Source organism: Lissotriton helveticus, chromosome 12 (assembly GCF_964261635.1).
Source record: "Lissotriton helveticus chromosome 12, aLisHel1.1, whole genome shotgun sequence".
NCBI classification, from domain to species: Eukaryota; Metazoa; Chordata; class Amphibia; order Caudata; family Salamandridae; genus Lissotriton; species Lissotriton helveticus.
This window is the reverse complement of record NC_136073.1, coordinates 394,784,340-394,799,232: the sequence shown is the minus strand read 5'-3', so window position 1 is coordinate 394,799,232 and position 14,893 is coordinate 394,784,340. Positions and strand designations below refer to the sequence as shown.

At 49.2% G+C, this 14,893-nt stretch overlaps 1 protein-coding gene across 12 annotated transcripts in view; it reads right to left on the bottom strand.

The window, feature by feature from the left end:
* The window catches only part of LOC144799898 (uncharacterized), a 390,901-nt gene that overhangs the window by 139,290 nt on the left and 236,718 nt on the right, over positions 1 to 14,893 (bottom strand). Inside the window, exons 8-12 of one of the 12 annotated variants that reach the window (XR_013603896.1) lie at positions 8,286 to 8,434; positions 8,127 to 8,189; positions 5,402 to 5,529; positions 4,263 to 4,320; positions 4,053 to 4,131 (exon numbers count right to left, since the gene is read on the bottom strand). The exons of 10 other annotated variants lie outside the window; for them this stretch is intronic. Coding sequence is in view for 1 of the 2 variants with exons in the window: in XM_078671513.1 (XP_078527639.1) it covers positions 10,290 to 10,345 (56 nt within the window). In the remaining variant the exon portion in view is untranslated. Of the gene's footprint in view, positions 1 to 4,052; positions 4,132 to 4,262; positions 4,321 to 5,401; positions 5,530 to 8,126; positions 8,190 to 8,285; positions 8,435 to 10,223; positions 10,346 to 14,893 lie in introns of those variants that run through there. One more of the 12 variants, XM_078671513.1, reaches the window with a different exon arrangement.

The following is a 14,893-nucleotide window of genomic DNA, read 5'->3' as shown; positions in this document are numbered from 1 at the left end:
AAAGAGGCGTATAACTACCTATCCTTACAGCAGGCAACTCTGTGTGATTATATATATATATGTGTATTACCTACTGGCGGTCGCGAATAGGTAGTTATAGTTAGGACCTAGTTTCCATAGGAAATCCGCAACATTCTATTTGGAATAACGTTGGTGCCGGTCAATGAATCTTCGCGAAATTCTCCAAGAAGATGGCCTGCTCCGCTCTGTTCCTTCCCTGAAAGTTTGGGGGTGATTCGTCAAGCGGGGGCCGAGAAAAAGGGAGGTCCCAAAACATGTTTTCCCCATGCAATTTTTAATGGGGGCCTTTAAGACGGGCTACAGCCCGAACTGCTGAACGGAATTACACCAAATTTGGCCCAGAGGTAGAGTTTGGTTCGCAGATGACGCTTTCTGTTCAATTGTGTAAATCCGTGCAGTAGTTCCTGAGAAAATGAAAAGTAAAATCATAGATATATCTATGGACGAAGTACCGTCCGAGGATTATCGCGTACCCATACGAGCACGAGCTGCATGCTAATTGGCTGTCAACTGTGTGTCAACACTACAAACCAGGAAGTGTTGGCAGCCATTTTGTGTCTCGGTAGAACCAAAGCACAGGAAAACTGAAAAACAAGTGCACAAAAGACGCAAAGGGGGCCGGCTAGGTACATCCTGACCCCCTAGGCCTACTCAGGGGGTCTCACAAGGACCCACAAGGCCCAAAAAAGAACCGCCACACCCCCAGGGCTTTAAAATATTGATTGAGAGGGGTCTCTGAGGACCACCATCCCCCCTGGGGCTTTTTGAAAGTGTTGGAGAGGAGCCACGGTGGCTGCCCTCTTGGAGCCCTAGATGGCCCTGGGGACCGCCACCCCCAAGTGCCGGCTCCTGCAGTATCTCGGGGTGCCTACACCTGGGTTTGTAGGGGGTCTCCTACTCACACTTGTAACCAAGCTGTAAGAAAGTGGCTCTAATGTATACTGGACCAAAGTAAGGTACTGTGTGTATAGAGTCCACAATCTCCAGAGGTATAACAGAGGTTAAAGTCACATCTGACTTTACTCTCCAAAGTGGTAGCTTGGTTGAGCAGTAAGGCAGGATCAGAGGACAGTGTAAAGTATTTGTTGTACACACTCAGTTAGTAAAAGGTTTCACACACTCAAGAACTGAACTCCAGGCCAATTGTTTTTATATCAAAAGACATAGTCTTTTAGAACCAACAGGTATAAAAATATACTTTTCTCAAAATGAGTGACTTCAGGTAGTTACTTTGCAGAAAGGCAATACAATTTGTAAGCACAATAGTTACAGTGGTTGCTATAGGCAACACAATTCTAAACACAATTTAACTTTGAGCTCAATGGGTTTTTCTACATTGAACTGAATACCGTGCGACAACAAGCGCTATATAAATACAAACCTTTGTCCTCCTCTATCCTTCTGCTATCATTCCAAATCTAAATAACTGATGAACGTATCCACCACTTAAAATGTACTTGCATGTTTCACTATACTAATGCAACACTAATCCTCTATGGGTCCTGGAGTAGCGTGCTACTCGCCGAAAAAGCGCTTCGACGGTTCGTCAGGGGTAGTAAGCGATATATAAATGCAATTACAATACAATACAATACCCCTGGGACACTGCCGTTTGCAATGACAGGGTGGGAGCGTCGCGGCTACCCCCTGTCATTGCAAACTGCTTTCCTATTTGGAAGAGAGAGTAGGTTAAACTGCTCTCTCTTTCAAATAGGAAAGCAGATTGGTTTTCCTCAGGGGGAGCAGCATGTTAGCTGCTCTCCCTGAGGAAAAGCAATGCCAGCTCCCGAATGACGTGGGGAGCCGGGTGGGACCGTGGGGGTATTGGGACTCCCCCTACAGTCCCCAACGTTTTATGTAAGCCCCAGGGGAAGGTGGCTCCGGGGAAAATATAAATTAGTGATTGGGACTATTTTTTTTTTTTAATGGTACGCTCTCCAAAGCCCCGGGGACCACCACTGCCCGGGTCTTTATGTATTGTCGGAGGGCCGGATTTTGTAGTGTCCCGGGGTGCCCATCCTGCCGTCCTATAGCAAGGAAATATGTTTTCTCTTTCAAAATTTAAATTAGATTGCCTTTGCAGATGGGGAGCTGCATGTTAGTAGTTCCTGCTGTGGAAAGGTAATGGCGTCTCTCAAACGCGTAGAAGTTGTGCACCAAAGGTGCTGCAGTCGCGCACCCTACAGATTATAAGTCGTGCATCCAGGGCGTGAACAACAGGGGGTCGCATTAAGCTGGGTGCGCAACTTTTACTTTTTCCGTTAAAAAATAGCCCCTATCAGAACTTTCTAATATTCCTGGGGATCGTATCCCCGGGTCTTATAAAAAAATGTTGGGGACCGTGAGGGAAACCACTATGCCCCCACGATCCGGCCGGCTTTCCGCGTACTTCGGGAGCCGGCATTGCTTTTACACATGGGGAGATGCTAACTTGCATGTGGAAATGCAATCTTGTTTGGATTTTGAAAGTAAGAACAGATTTCACTGCTCTGTCTTTCAAAATCCAAACTAAGGGCCATATTATCAAGAAAGGGCGATACATTATCGCCGCTTTTATCGGCAGGAAACTGCCAGAACACCAGAACCTGGGCTTCTATGGGAATTCACAAGGGCATATTATCAAGCCCATTTCGCCGCTTTAGCGGCAGGAAACTGCCAGAACACCAGAATCTGGGCTTCTATGGGAATTCACAAGGGCATAATATCAAGCCCGTTATCGCCGCTTAAGCGGCAGTTTCCTCCCAATAAAAGCGGCGATAATGTATAGCCCTTTCTTGATAGTATGGCCCCAAGTTTGCTATGGAATGGCTGGAGCCGGAAGACTACCGTCTTGTCATAGCAAACAGCAGTGTCCCGGGGGTAGGCACCCCGGGACACTGCAGGACCCGGCTCTGGGCGTGGCGGTCTCCAGGGCTCTCGAGGGCACCAAACGGAGGGCCACGCAGCCCCCATCACACAATACAGAAATCTCCGGGGGTGGTTGTTCCCGGGGTTTGAGAGGCGTCATTGAGGCCCACACACTTTTAATTTTGTAGGGGTGGGGGCCTTGGTTCCAAAAGTGGCGCAAGAAGGTTGTAAATCTGGTACAGTGTTTTGTTTTACTTTGCTTTCCTATCTGTCTTGTAGAGGATTCAGGGTAAATATAACGGTTTTTGTACAGCCAGTACCTTTGAACTCTACCCCCAAACGGCTTTCTGCCTGTTACCATAGTAACTGTTTGTTCATGGAACACTTAGGCAAGCACAGAGGTTAGAAGTTCACCACACTATGTTGGTAATTGAAAAAAGTTACTGTTGTGGAGTTTTAAAACTTTTCTAATTGGAAGAGTTAGTCCTAGCTATAGACTCTGGTACAGATCTGGTAAAGAATCTCAGAATTATACTTCAAATTATAAATATTATTTCAATTGGGGATCGAGAGCGCCCCCAAAAAAAGACGTATATACTTTTTTAAAATTAACTTATTAAAACAACAATAAATAACTGGAAACGTAACTTAAAGATAATACAATAAAGAACTAGAAACATAACTTTAATAAAACAATATAATAAACAAAATGTGATGTGTACTCCTATAGACATACGGTAGGTAATCTGCAAAACAAAAAAGAAAATTAGTGTTTAAAATTAGATTGATGTGACTAAATGAGGTCAAACATTACAAGTCAAGGTAACAGTCAGCGATATTTTCTTATTTTTATGTCTGCAGTGTGCCTGATACATTTCACTTGTCTTATAGGTCCGCGTTCAAGCGGTGTCTGTATGGAAGTGCCTACTGCGTCATTTAAATTACAGATCAACAGGTCTTTAAAATGATTCAGGCATGAGACAGAATTAGGTGAGAGATCAAGTCATTATTGAGGAGAATATTCTTTAGGGCTTATTTACAAGAGTTTCGAGCCACTTTTGTGTTACTTTTTTCCTGTTGAAAGTGACGCAAAAGTGGCACAAGGGGCTTGTAAATAAGCTCTTTTATTTGGAATGTATTAAATCGGAGGTATTGTCTATCTAGGCAGCTCTGCTTACCTTCTGTAAACACTGTGGCCAACAGAGTTCACAACTTGAAGTCACCAAATGTTCTACACGGCGGAGTGGACAGCAGCGTCCATAACTTTAAAAGAGAAAGAGCAACGATGTGAGAGAGAGTGAGAAAGAGAAAGAGAGAAAAAACAACATTAAAACGTGGGAGAGAGAACGTTTTAGATGGAGCTGTTAATACTGGAGAAAATACTCGTAGCTCACCTTTTGCCTGTGTTGTGTGTCCAAGCACGAGCTGGTTGATAGTGCACCCTCTAGTGATCTGAAAGATAGTATATACAGTTAGTAATCGCATAGTACATACAACTGCAACTGCAGACGTATATTTTAGCTTTATTTATTTGCATACTCAGGATAATGTATTTTTTTAACTTCCACTGTAAGGAGGTGTCTGTGCGCTGTTTTTCTTCCAAAGTAGTATATCACATACACTGCATAGCGGTGAGTTCTCAATATTGCAGGGTAGATTTACAAGCCCTGTGCGCCACCAGTACGTCACTTTTTGTGACGTACTGGTGGCGCAGGGGACTCCTGTATATTTACAAGGAGAGGAAAAGGCACCCTGCGTGACATTTCTTTTCCTTGTAAATATGGCCCCTTCACATGCAGCACTTTGCGGTGAAGGGGAGTTTTCATGGATGTTGCTGTGGGTGTTCCCACGCAACACCCATGGAACAAGACACATCTTCAGATTTACGAGAACTCGTAAATCTGGAGATGTGTCTCAATGCTACGCCACCCTAGAGGTGGCGTAGCAAGGCGCAACGAGGACAAATATTTTCATTTCTTCTAATTTTTTTCCTCTTTCAATGCGTGCTACATTCTACACACGCATTGAAAGAGGAAAACGCCTTTAGTGATTGTTTTTGTGCAGGAAGGTGCCCCTTCCTGCACAAAAATAATCTCCCCTTGGTGCAGGCATCCTTGCACCATGGTGCAAGGGTGCCTGCTTTGGTGCATGGCAGCTGTTTGTGCGCCAGCGGAGGGGAGAGCACAGGAATGCGACATATTCTTGTAAGTGCCGCAGCGTGGTGCAGCCAATGGTCTTACGGTGCCACGCTGCAGCACTTTCTTGTAGACCTGCCCTTCCGTACTTAGACTGTTGCACCTCGTTGACTCGCAGACTTTGGAGGTGAGTGTTTTTCTTGAGAAGTCAGAGACAGATTTACAAGGTCCTTGCGCTACTTTTCCCATGTTAAAAGTGACACAAAAGTGGTGCAAGAAGCTTGTAGATCTGTTCGTCAGACTGTTGTAACCTATCTATTCTCACTGCTCGGAAGTAATTGTATATTTCCTTTCACAGATAACTTGTTATTGTTTCAGAAATAAGCTTCTTTGCTCACCTAGTGACATTGGCATGATTCAAAGAGGGTGCACTTTGTGTCGAAGCAGGCTTCACTGTGGCCAGCAGAGTTCACTACTTGTACTTAGGTAATGTTGTGCACGGCAGAGAGGACAGCAGTGTCTGTAACTTTAAAAGACAAATAGGAATGATGTGAGAGAGTGAGAAAGAGAAAGAGAGAACAAGCATTTGCAATGCAATAGGTCTCGGGTTAATTAAGTTTGAGCTATTGGCATTGCTAAATATTGCAACATCAACTGTAATATTCCATGCAGCACAAGAGCAGTGATGAATGTGTTTGCCCGTGCATGTGTGTGTGTGACACATTGTGCACGGATCCATGTGTGCGCGTTTGGATGTGTGTGTTGGCTTGAGAGCGTGTATGCCTCGTGTGTGCATGGATCCACGTGGCATATCTAATCAAACTTTTACGTGTTTCTGTGTGGCATTGAGTGTGCGTTTTTATGTAGCCAAATGGAACCATGTGCAATTGTGTGGGCTGCGTGAGTGCCTATATATGTGTGTATGCATCTGTGGGCTTATATTTGTGTTTTCAGCGTGTTATAGCCAAGACCTAAAAAAGCAGCAAAAGCACAAAAGAGGAAGGAGAATTTGAAAAAAACGTGAAACTGTGATAAAACGGAGAAAAAGAACCGGCAGGAGCGAGATAAAGAGGCAGGAAGTGTAGGGGGGTGGAAGAGAGAGGAAGGCTGCAGCCATGGGTTTTGGCGGTACAGGCACTTGGCATTGCCAGTGGCGGCACTTAGGAGAAAACCCTGGTAGCAGGTGGCTATAAGTTACGCATTAGGCATGGGTTCCAAATTTGAAACTTCTCAGTTTACAGACATCCTTCCAAGGTCGATGAAATTAATACCAATGAGATAGGTAACAACATGACGTCTTACTTACAGTCCTCTTAAAGTGCAGGTGTGTGCACAACACTTTATTAAAATAATCTGTCTTTAGAACCAAAGACACTAGAGAACCAACCCCAGCACAAGACCCGAAAGGTATACCAAGCGAACATTACAAGATTTTCAACCTATCACCCGCAAAAAACACGCATGTATCGCCATCAACCCACTTAGCTATCTTAGCAAACAACAAACCAGAAAAACACCAAAGCAGCTGCTCTGCATGTTTTCATTTTTTCAAATAAGAGGAAGCTGCGGAAATGACCAAGAGGTCAGAAGCCAACTGGCCATTTTAAAAGAGAAAAAAAAAATCGCATTTTAAAGTGGCACGAAGAACACGGCAGCGCTCAGGGTTTTCGAGGCGCCAGCCGCCTGGAGGCAATACAATTCATAGTTTAGCGCTTATATAAAGCGCTATAATCAATATATCGCCTCACGACATGTCCGAGGTAACGGGACGAGCCCTGAAGTGGACAGAACACACACACACACGCGCCCCCTCCCCCAAGGCCAGGAGGGGGCCGTGGTCAGCAGGTACCTGCGGTGTGGATGCGGGGGTCATTGCCTGCAGCTGGGAGGCAGCTTCGACCTCGCTCCATCCAGCCCGGGTGCCGCCTCCTCTGCTTCTCAGCCGCTGAACTTCATTTAACTCTGGCCTCTCAGCTCTGCGCATAACTTCCTGATTGCCAAAGCACCCGAAGAGGAACTAGACACACAGCAGAGCTGCTGCAGCAGCTCCCAGGGTGTCTTTGCCTGCTGGTGTCTTTGCCTGCTGCAGGCGAGAGCGCCTCGAAGCCCCAAGCGCCGGCCTCTTGGCCACTGTATTACTTATGCTTACACATACGTAAGCAGGCATACAAACACATGTATGCATGGAACAACAGACAAGAATGCACTTGTCCATATAAATATTTAGAGAGAGAGCTCATAAATGGAAACACGTACGTACACAACATCCAGAAACCGATCGATGCACACACATATACATAAATTTTGCACGTTTTTGTAACCTGCACCCATATCACTTTTTTTTCTCCTGTAATGCACCAATTGCTCTGGTTGCTCACTAGTGTCACTTTGCTCCATGTAACTTATGGTTTGTTTTTGTATTTTGTATTTTGTTCCTCCTGTATCAATATTGGTCCTTTTGTGAAGCGCTCTGACACCTTCGGGTAAAGTCCGCGCTATTTAAATTTGCATAAATAAATAAAGAAAGAAAACGGAAATCTACGCACCCACCGGAAGTCAGGCAATGTCGCCTGTGACGGGGGCGGGGCCGCGTCCGGACCGGAAGAGGAGGCATGCGTATCGCGGCCCGGGGCTCCTGTGAGCAGTGGAGAACAACCGGGCCCGCCAGCAGGAGGTTAGGCGACTGTTGCGGGGCTCCCTTGACCAAGAGGGAGCCCCGTGAAAGGAGAGCTGCAGCGGCGGAGTCCCCCGAGATTGCCCCGGTAAGTTAGAAAGGGCTGGGGGGTGCGGTGTGCGGTGTGCGGGGGGGCAAGGGGGGCAGCACTCGTGTGTCTGTGTGCGTGTGTATGTGTGTGTGGGAGGCTGTATGTGCGTGCGTGCGTGCGTGCATGGGCGCTTCTGTGTGTGTGTGTGTGTGAGAGTGCGCGTGCTCGTTTGAAATCGCCTCCAAGGCGATGCGCGCGGCCAGCAGTGTCTCCTGGAAAGGAGACACGGCAACAATAGGCTGTCGGCGGACACGCGCTTCCGCGCGTGCAGCCGAGACCTAAAAAACAACATTAAAACATGAGAGAGAGAAAGTTATAAATGGAGCAGTTAATACTGGAGAAAATACTCGTAGCTCACCTTTTGCCTCCGTTGTGTGTCCAAGCATGTGCTGGTTCATAGTGCACCCTCTACTTTAGTGATCTGAAAGACAGTATGAAGAGTTAGTAATAGTATAGTCCCACTTCCTCCTTTCACTGATGACTTGTCGTTGTTTCGGAAACAAGCTTCTTTGCTCACCTTGTGCCTTTGGCGTGATTCAAAGAGGGTGCACTACGTGTCGAAGCAGCTTTCTTAGAAGTTGTTACGATGGCCACGCATCATCGCAGAATCCTCGAACATTGAGTTTTAGAGGTGTTGGGGGGGGGCGCCAATTTGTGAAACACAACCTGTAGAATAAAAAGGAAGTTAACTTTGTGTGTAATTTTTTTATGAAAGGAGAGAAGAAGTGAGAGAGTGACTGCAAAGAATATTCACAGCACAAATTTGTCACCAGTGTGTTTTTCACCACGTGCTGGGACATAATGCACCCTGAAGATCTACATCTAAAAGATAGTAAAAGAAAGATGTTATGATTGGTAATGGTTACTATCTTAATGTGGAGTTGGATAACATCGCCTTTTCACACACGTTCCTTCTCACATTTAAAATAAGTATTTGTATAGTTTATATTCCAGACGTTTGAGCGATTATAAAAACGTTCCTACTATTGGAAAAAAAATATATACATGTAATTTCATACACTATATAGGACTGCGTTTTTCTAAATAGCTGCGTCGCTTTTTTGTATCCAGTCTGCTACTGCCCTTCGACTCCCTCCGATGCGTACCCAGGCCTCACTGCTCACCTTTTTGTGGACAGGACACCTTTTGCATCAGAGTCTTGATATCTGTATGGCTAACGACATAATCGTGCTCCCATCATCAGCATCGCAAGTTCTTCACCCGCTCAGTGCTTCGGGTACCACTAACTCAGTGACCAAAGAGGTCACGCATGTGGTAGTGGCCCCCTTGTTCGGTAGTTTGGGCCTACATGAAGCGTGCGAACCACCAGGACGGGCCATCACAGCGCTTGCTATGGGAGCAACTCTAAAATGGCGTACAGCACGTGCGCCCCGTCTTTTTTATAGGTAGGGTCACGTGTGTAGTGACGTATGTGCTGGATGGGTGTAGTGTGGGTGTATACCAGCCATGAGGGAGTGTGTGTTCCGATCCGACCACTAGGCCTGGAACTAAGAAATCACTACACAGGAAATCTGGGCCATGTAGCGTTGTTGTGTTTTCTTGGTAGCGTAACCGGAGTGGGCTGTACTAACGTATTCAGCCTCGATTAATTTACCACCACCCCCCGGGGCTTTTAAATGTTGGGAGGGGGCCGCGCGGCTCTGGGACACTGCAGGAGCTGACCCTGGGGATGTATGACGTTACAACGCATACTTTTACAACGCCTACCTTTACATCGCAAGTTTTACAATGCATACCTTTACAACGCATAGTGCTTTTAGGCGCTGGATAGTGAATAGTTTAATTTACTATTCCAACTCCAGTCCCCGTGGATAGTAGGGAAGGTGTTGGATAGTACATTAAACCTATTCCCTATCCTAGAGCGCCCCCCAGCACTATGCGTTGTAATAGTTTGCGTTGTAAAAGTTGCATCGTAAAGGCACTGCGTGTTAAAAGTTGCGTTGTAAAGGATGTTTACCGACCCTGGGGCGTGGCTGTCTCTAGGGCCTTCGAGGGCTCTAGGCATAGGGTCGCGCAGTCTGCCTCACACAATAAACTAAAAAAGAAGAGAAAGTGATGAGAGATGATTTGTGACGTGTTTAGGCTTGAGAGCCTGGATAATCATGAAATGGGGTCTAGCAGTGAAGTGCGTACTTATTCTGGAAGAAGCCTTTCGGGGTCTTGCAAAAGCAAGCATCTTTAATAATTGCCTCTCGTGCGTTTTGCTTGCAAGGTTATCTGATATCTACCAAGAACAGTGTACACTCTATGCAAAACCTGTTCATAGAGAGACTAATTGCTTATAATAACCAAGGTCTGAAGGTGCAAAGGATCATATAATGACCAAGGTTTGAAGGTGCTAAGGATCATACTACCTACAGCCTTTATATTGTGGTGAAAACGTTACAGATAACACATCATTAGAAGAAAAACAAGCACAATTAAATAGGGTAGTACCTGTCGCACACAGTCTTGTATATTATGTAGAAATGGTCATGCTGATACGATTCTGTCTAATAACTCAAGGCCGCTTACAAAACTTAGTATGTAGAATCTTCGTCCTGCTGGAAACTTTTTCTGCAGAGTCAAAAAACGTGTGTGGAACATGCTGAACACAAGTCATGAACTGTCACCTGCACACAGAGTTACTCTTCAATACAAAGATTTATAACACGTTCAATACCTCTACTCACCTATGATGCATTAGGAGAACATGTGTTTTTTAAACACTTATGTCATCAGTCTTGTCACTAATGATGTAATTTGAAATGTCATCAGTGATGCCATCATTAATCTCACAGAACATGTCATGAATGATGGAATTTGTGAGTTCATAAGCAGGGCATTGTGGGGGTGCAAGTTATAGACAGGCCCACTGGAATTATGTGATTGTGCAGCCGCAGCGGTTTTTACAGAATTATAGGTTTGCCGATTTGCCACATAATTTATCATCTGCTGCATAATCTGCAGATTTTAACCTAATTTTTTTTTGTTTCTAGCTCACACGTTTCAAAATTTACTAAAAATGCGGAGGAGTGGCCTGAGGCATAAAGATGGCTGTCACACTCTAAGAGTGCTCCGAACCCCCTCCGTAACCGCCTTTCATCCGCCCGCTACCAGCTGCCATCGGACCCTTCCAGCTGTCAGCAGAGTAGAGGTCCCCTGTTCCCTCAGCTGTGCTCCGATCCCGCTCTTCAGCGGACTGGAGCCTCCGTTGCCTTGGTTTGGCCTCCTTCCTTCTGAGGCCTTGCATGGATAAAATGGCGGCCTCCTCAGCGATCTGTCCTTGAGCCGGACGACCTGGACCCTGACGCCCCATCCCCGGGCCTCCCTTGCCGCTCCAGGGTGACGGCTGTGCTCACATGCTCTCTTGCGCTGCCCGTGACCTGGCTGCGCCTTGGGCCCACATGTGGCGGCGTTGAGGTGGTGCCCGGGACCACGGTAAGAGGCCCGCCTTCCGCATGACGGAGGTCGGTGGAGAAACGGGAGCGAGCGCGGCCCGGCCGCGGTGGAGGCTTTGCCCTGCCGCCTGCTTCTGCCTGCTGCTTCCCGGGGTTGGCCCGGATCGTCCTTGGCGAGGTGCTTGCGGCGGCCAAGGGAGTGGTCGGGCTTGGCTGCCACTGTCGGGCAGCAGCGTGGCGGACCTGGGCCTCCTTCCTCCCACTGCAGACCCAGTCTCCTCCACCCCTGAACACTAGAGGTGGGGGTCTGTTCTGACCTCCTAAGGACTGTCCACCGGCATCCTGCACTCTGGCCCACCAGGGCCCACCTAGAACCATCAGTGGCACAGCGCCCCCGGGGGGGCCCCTATCGCTGCACACTGCTGTGTGGCATCCTACTCCGGCCTGATCAGGACCCTCTTGTCTATCCTGGGCCTCGACGGCACTGCGGCCTGGTCTCTGCCCTCGGAGGGTGCTAGCCCTTGGAGACGACGGAGACCCCTGCTGCCCTCCACTGGCGGACCATCAGTGAGTGGGGTGCAGACCAGGGACCGGCTGGTGGACTGCGGGGTGGTGCCGGGGGGTAGTGTGGACACTGCAGCCCCCCCACTGACTTACACTGCATTTCCGCACCTGCCTGCGATGACGGGAGGGACTCGGCCCGAGGCCCCTGTGGACCCTTGCTTAGTATCGCTAGCCCCGGCTGCCATTGTCGGGTGACAGCGCAAAGGGCCTCGGTCTCGCACTACCTCTGGGGGTGCTCCTGTGGGACTGTCGGCCCGTGTTTGAGGGGAAAGTCTGTCTGGCCATCCCTGCCTGGAATCGGCTCCCCGCAGGCGGTGTACCCCCATGGGGTCGGACCCTTCATCTCTTCCCTACGGCTCCCTCCACTGGCTGGAGCTACCTTAGCTGCTGCAAACCCCCTCACCGCCGTCGCTGTCGGGCGGTGCGGAGCGCGCGGTCAACCCCCCTTGCCACTGCCCACTTGCCTGGACCTGTCTGCACCCCAGTGGGGTGCAGACAGGTCCAGGCAGACCTGCAGTGGTCTGCCTATCGCCCACCGTGGTGCAGATTAGCGGTCCATCTTCATCGGGCCCTTTGTCTCTGGCCCACTGACGCTCCTCCTGGGGCCGGAAGGGGGCGCCACACGTCACTGACCGTGGCATCGGACCGGGGCCGGAGGGTGGCCCTGGATGTTCATTGGTTTACCCCGGAGGTTCGCGGGGACCTGAGGGGGTTGGTCTGAACGCCCGGGCCTGAGTATCGACAGTCTGCGTGTCGGGCCCCCCTCTGTGGGATTGCTGATCGCCTCCCCTGCAGTGGCCAGACTTCACCCTTGGAGGCAATGGGCAGAAATAGTACCCTGCAGACCCCTACCCCTCAAACCCAAACAAAAATGGACCAATACACCATGAATGACCAGGATCCTGGAGGGGGGGCGTCCAATACTCCTGCCCCCCCTGGGGGTGACCTCCCCACTATCCTCCAGGCAATTGACGCATCGCAGACCTCGGTTGAAAATAAGATTGGCGTGGTGAGGGTGGATATGGCTCTTATTCGTCAGGACCTGCGTAATGCCACAGCCCGAATTTCAGAAGCGGAATCGTGTATCTCCACGACTGAGGATGATATAGGCCAACTCAAGACCCATGTGGCTTGTCTCCAGACTCAGACCTCGGAACTCCACCGTCGGGCCGAGGACACCAAAAACAGGAGGAACAACCTGCGCCTCATAGGATTTCCCGAAGGGGTTGAACAGGGCCATGCAGACATGTTTGTGGAGACTTGGGTGCGATCCTGGATGCCCAAAGAGTCCCTCTCCCCTTGGTTTGCAATCGAACGTGCCCATCGCTCCCCGACCTCCACCCGGGGCTCCTGCCCGGCCCATTATCCTGAGGGTCCTCAACCTCCGGGACAGGGACGCCATTCTTAGGGCGGCAAGGACGCAGGATCCACTGGCGTTCCAAAACAGCAAGATCATGGTCTTCCCAGACTACACCAGGGAGGTACAGGCCCAACATCGAACTTGTGATAATGTTAAGCAGAAGCTCTGCAACCTGGGTCTTCGCTATGGTCTCCTTTTTCCAGCCCAGCCCAGAATTGTTTTTCAAGACAAGGCACTCTTCTTTGATAGCCCCCAAGCGGCCTGGTCCTGGCTCATAGAGGAGCACCCCCTCCAGAACTGACTTGTCTCCTCCCCTGCCCGACAAGAGCCTACGCAACCTCACCCAACCTTGCCCATACCGCAGAGACGCCGTACTAGGTCCCGCAAGAAGGGTGGCCGTCACGATGAAGCTTCCCGATCACCGGGTGCAGTGTCCCATCTGCCCCTTCCCCATGCTTTACCTCAGAGATCTGCAACTCCCAGCTCGACTGGATCTCTGATTGACCTGAGCCACATCCCAGACCCCTTTGAGACACTGCGCCCTGCCATACCTGACTGACTTGTTGAGGAGCCCCGCACTTTGTGGAACCAGAGATGACGAGGGAGTGGGGCCAAAAGGCATGGGGTCCATACACTATTTCCCAAATTGCTTCTGCAGCTGAGGTCACTATTATATCCGCACATTAGGAGAGGTCCATCTCCACCGCAACCACGCTCTGCTAACTGTTTTACCTTAGCTCCCAGACTTACTTGTATTCCTCTGTTGCTTAATTGTTTTAACTGTGCTTACAGCTGTTAATGATTATCATATCAACCTACATGGAGGGGTCCATCTCTGCCACGTTCATGTTCTGTTTTAGCTTAGCACTCAGGCTCATTAGTGTTGCTGTTTTGTGTTTTTTCCTTTTCAGGGCGACAGATGCTTCACTTTCAGAAGTGTAGGGTGGGGGCTGTTGGGAGGCAAGGGAGGGTGGGTAGACCGTTGTTTCCCAATTGTTTATTGTTTTTGGCCGCCTACGGGCCGCTGTTCTTTGTTTCTCTTGGCAGCTTTCTGTGCACACAAACCACCGATGACGACATGAGACTTAACAGACCATACGAATTTCACCTCCATGCCCCGGCTATGGGATGTTACCTCCCCTGGGACCCGGGTCTGCCTGCACTGTCCCCCACACACACTATCTGCTCTGATGCTGTCCGCCTAAAGTAGACCCCTCCACATTTTGTTGTGGAACCTCAATAGCCTACTAGACCGCATAAAACAGACTGCTGTTCTTCGCAGCATGCAGCGCCAAACGCCTGATATCCTTTTTCTACAGGAAACACACCTTCTGGGCACTCATTGCACCTTCCTCGCCCGCTATGGGTTCGACAGGGTCTGGCATTCTGGTTTCACACAGGGCTCCCGGGGGGTGGCCATATTGATTTGTAGGGGTCTCCCCTTTACTTTGACACAGGCTGAGACAGACACACAGGGCCGCTATGTGGCCCTGACCTGCAAGATAAAGGGGTATCTTCTTAATCCCTTGTGTGTATACATTCCCCCGCCACAATGCCCTCAGCCCTGTCGTGTCTGCTACCTCGCCGCGACACGACAGGTGCTCCCTCGGCGTCCCATTTTGCCTTTGCTGAGCTACTTTCTGATTGGTCCTCCGCCCTGGGTCTCTGCGACGCTTGGGGGGGTGTGGAATCCCCGTCGGGAACAGTATACTCACACTTCGGCGGCCCACCATACTCACTCAGGTATCGACCTGCTCCTGTTTCCGGCCCCGACTGTCAGTTGGTGTCCAGGGCTACTAT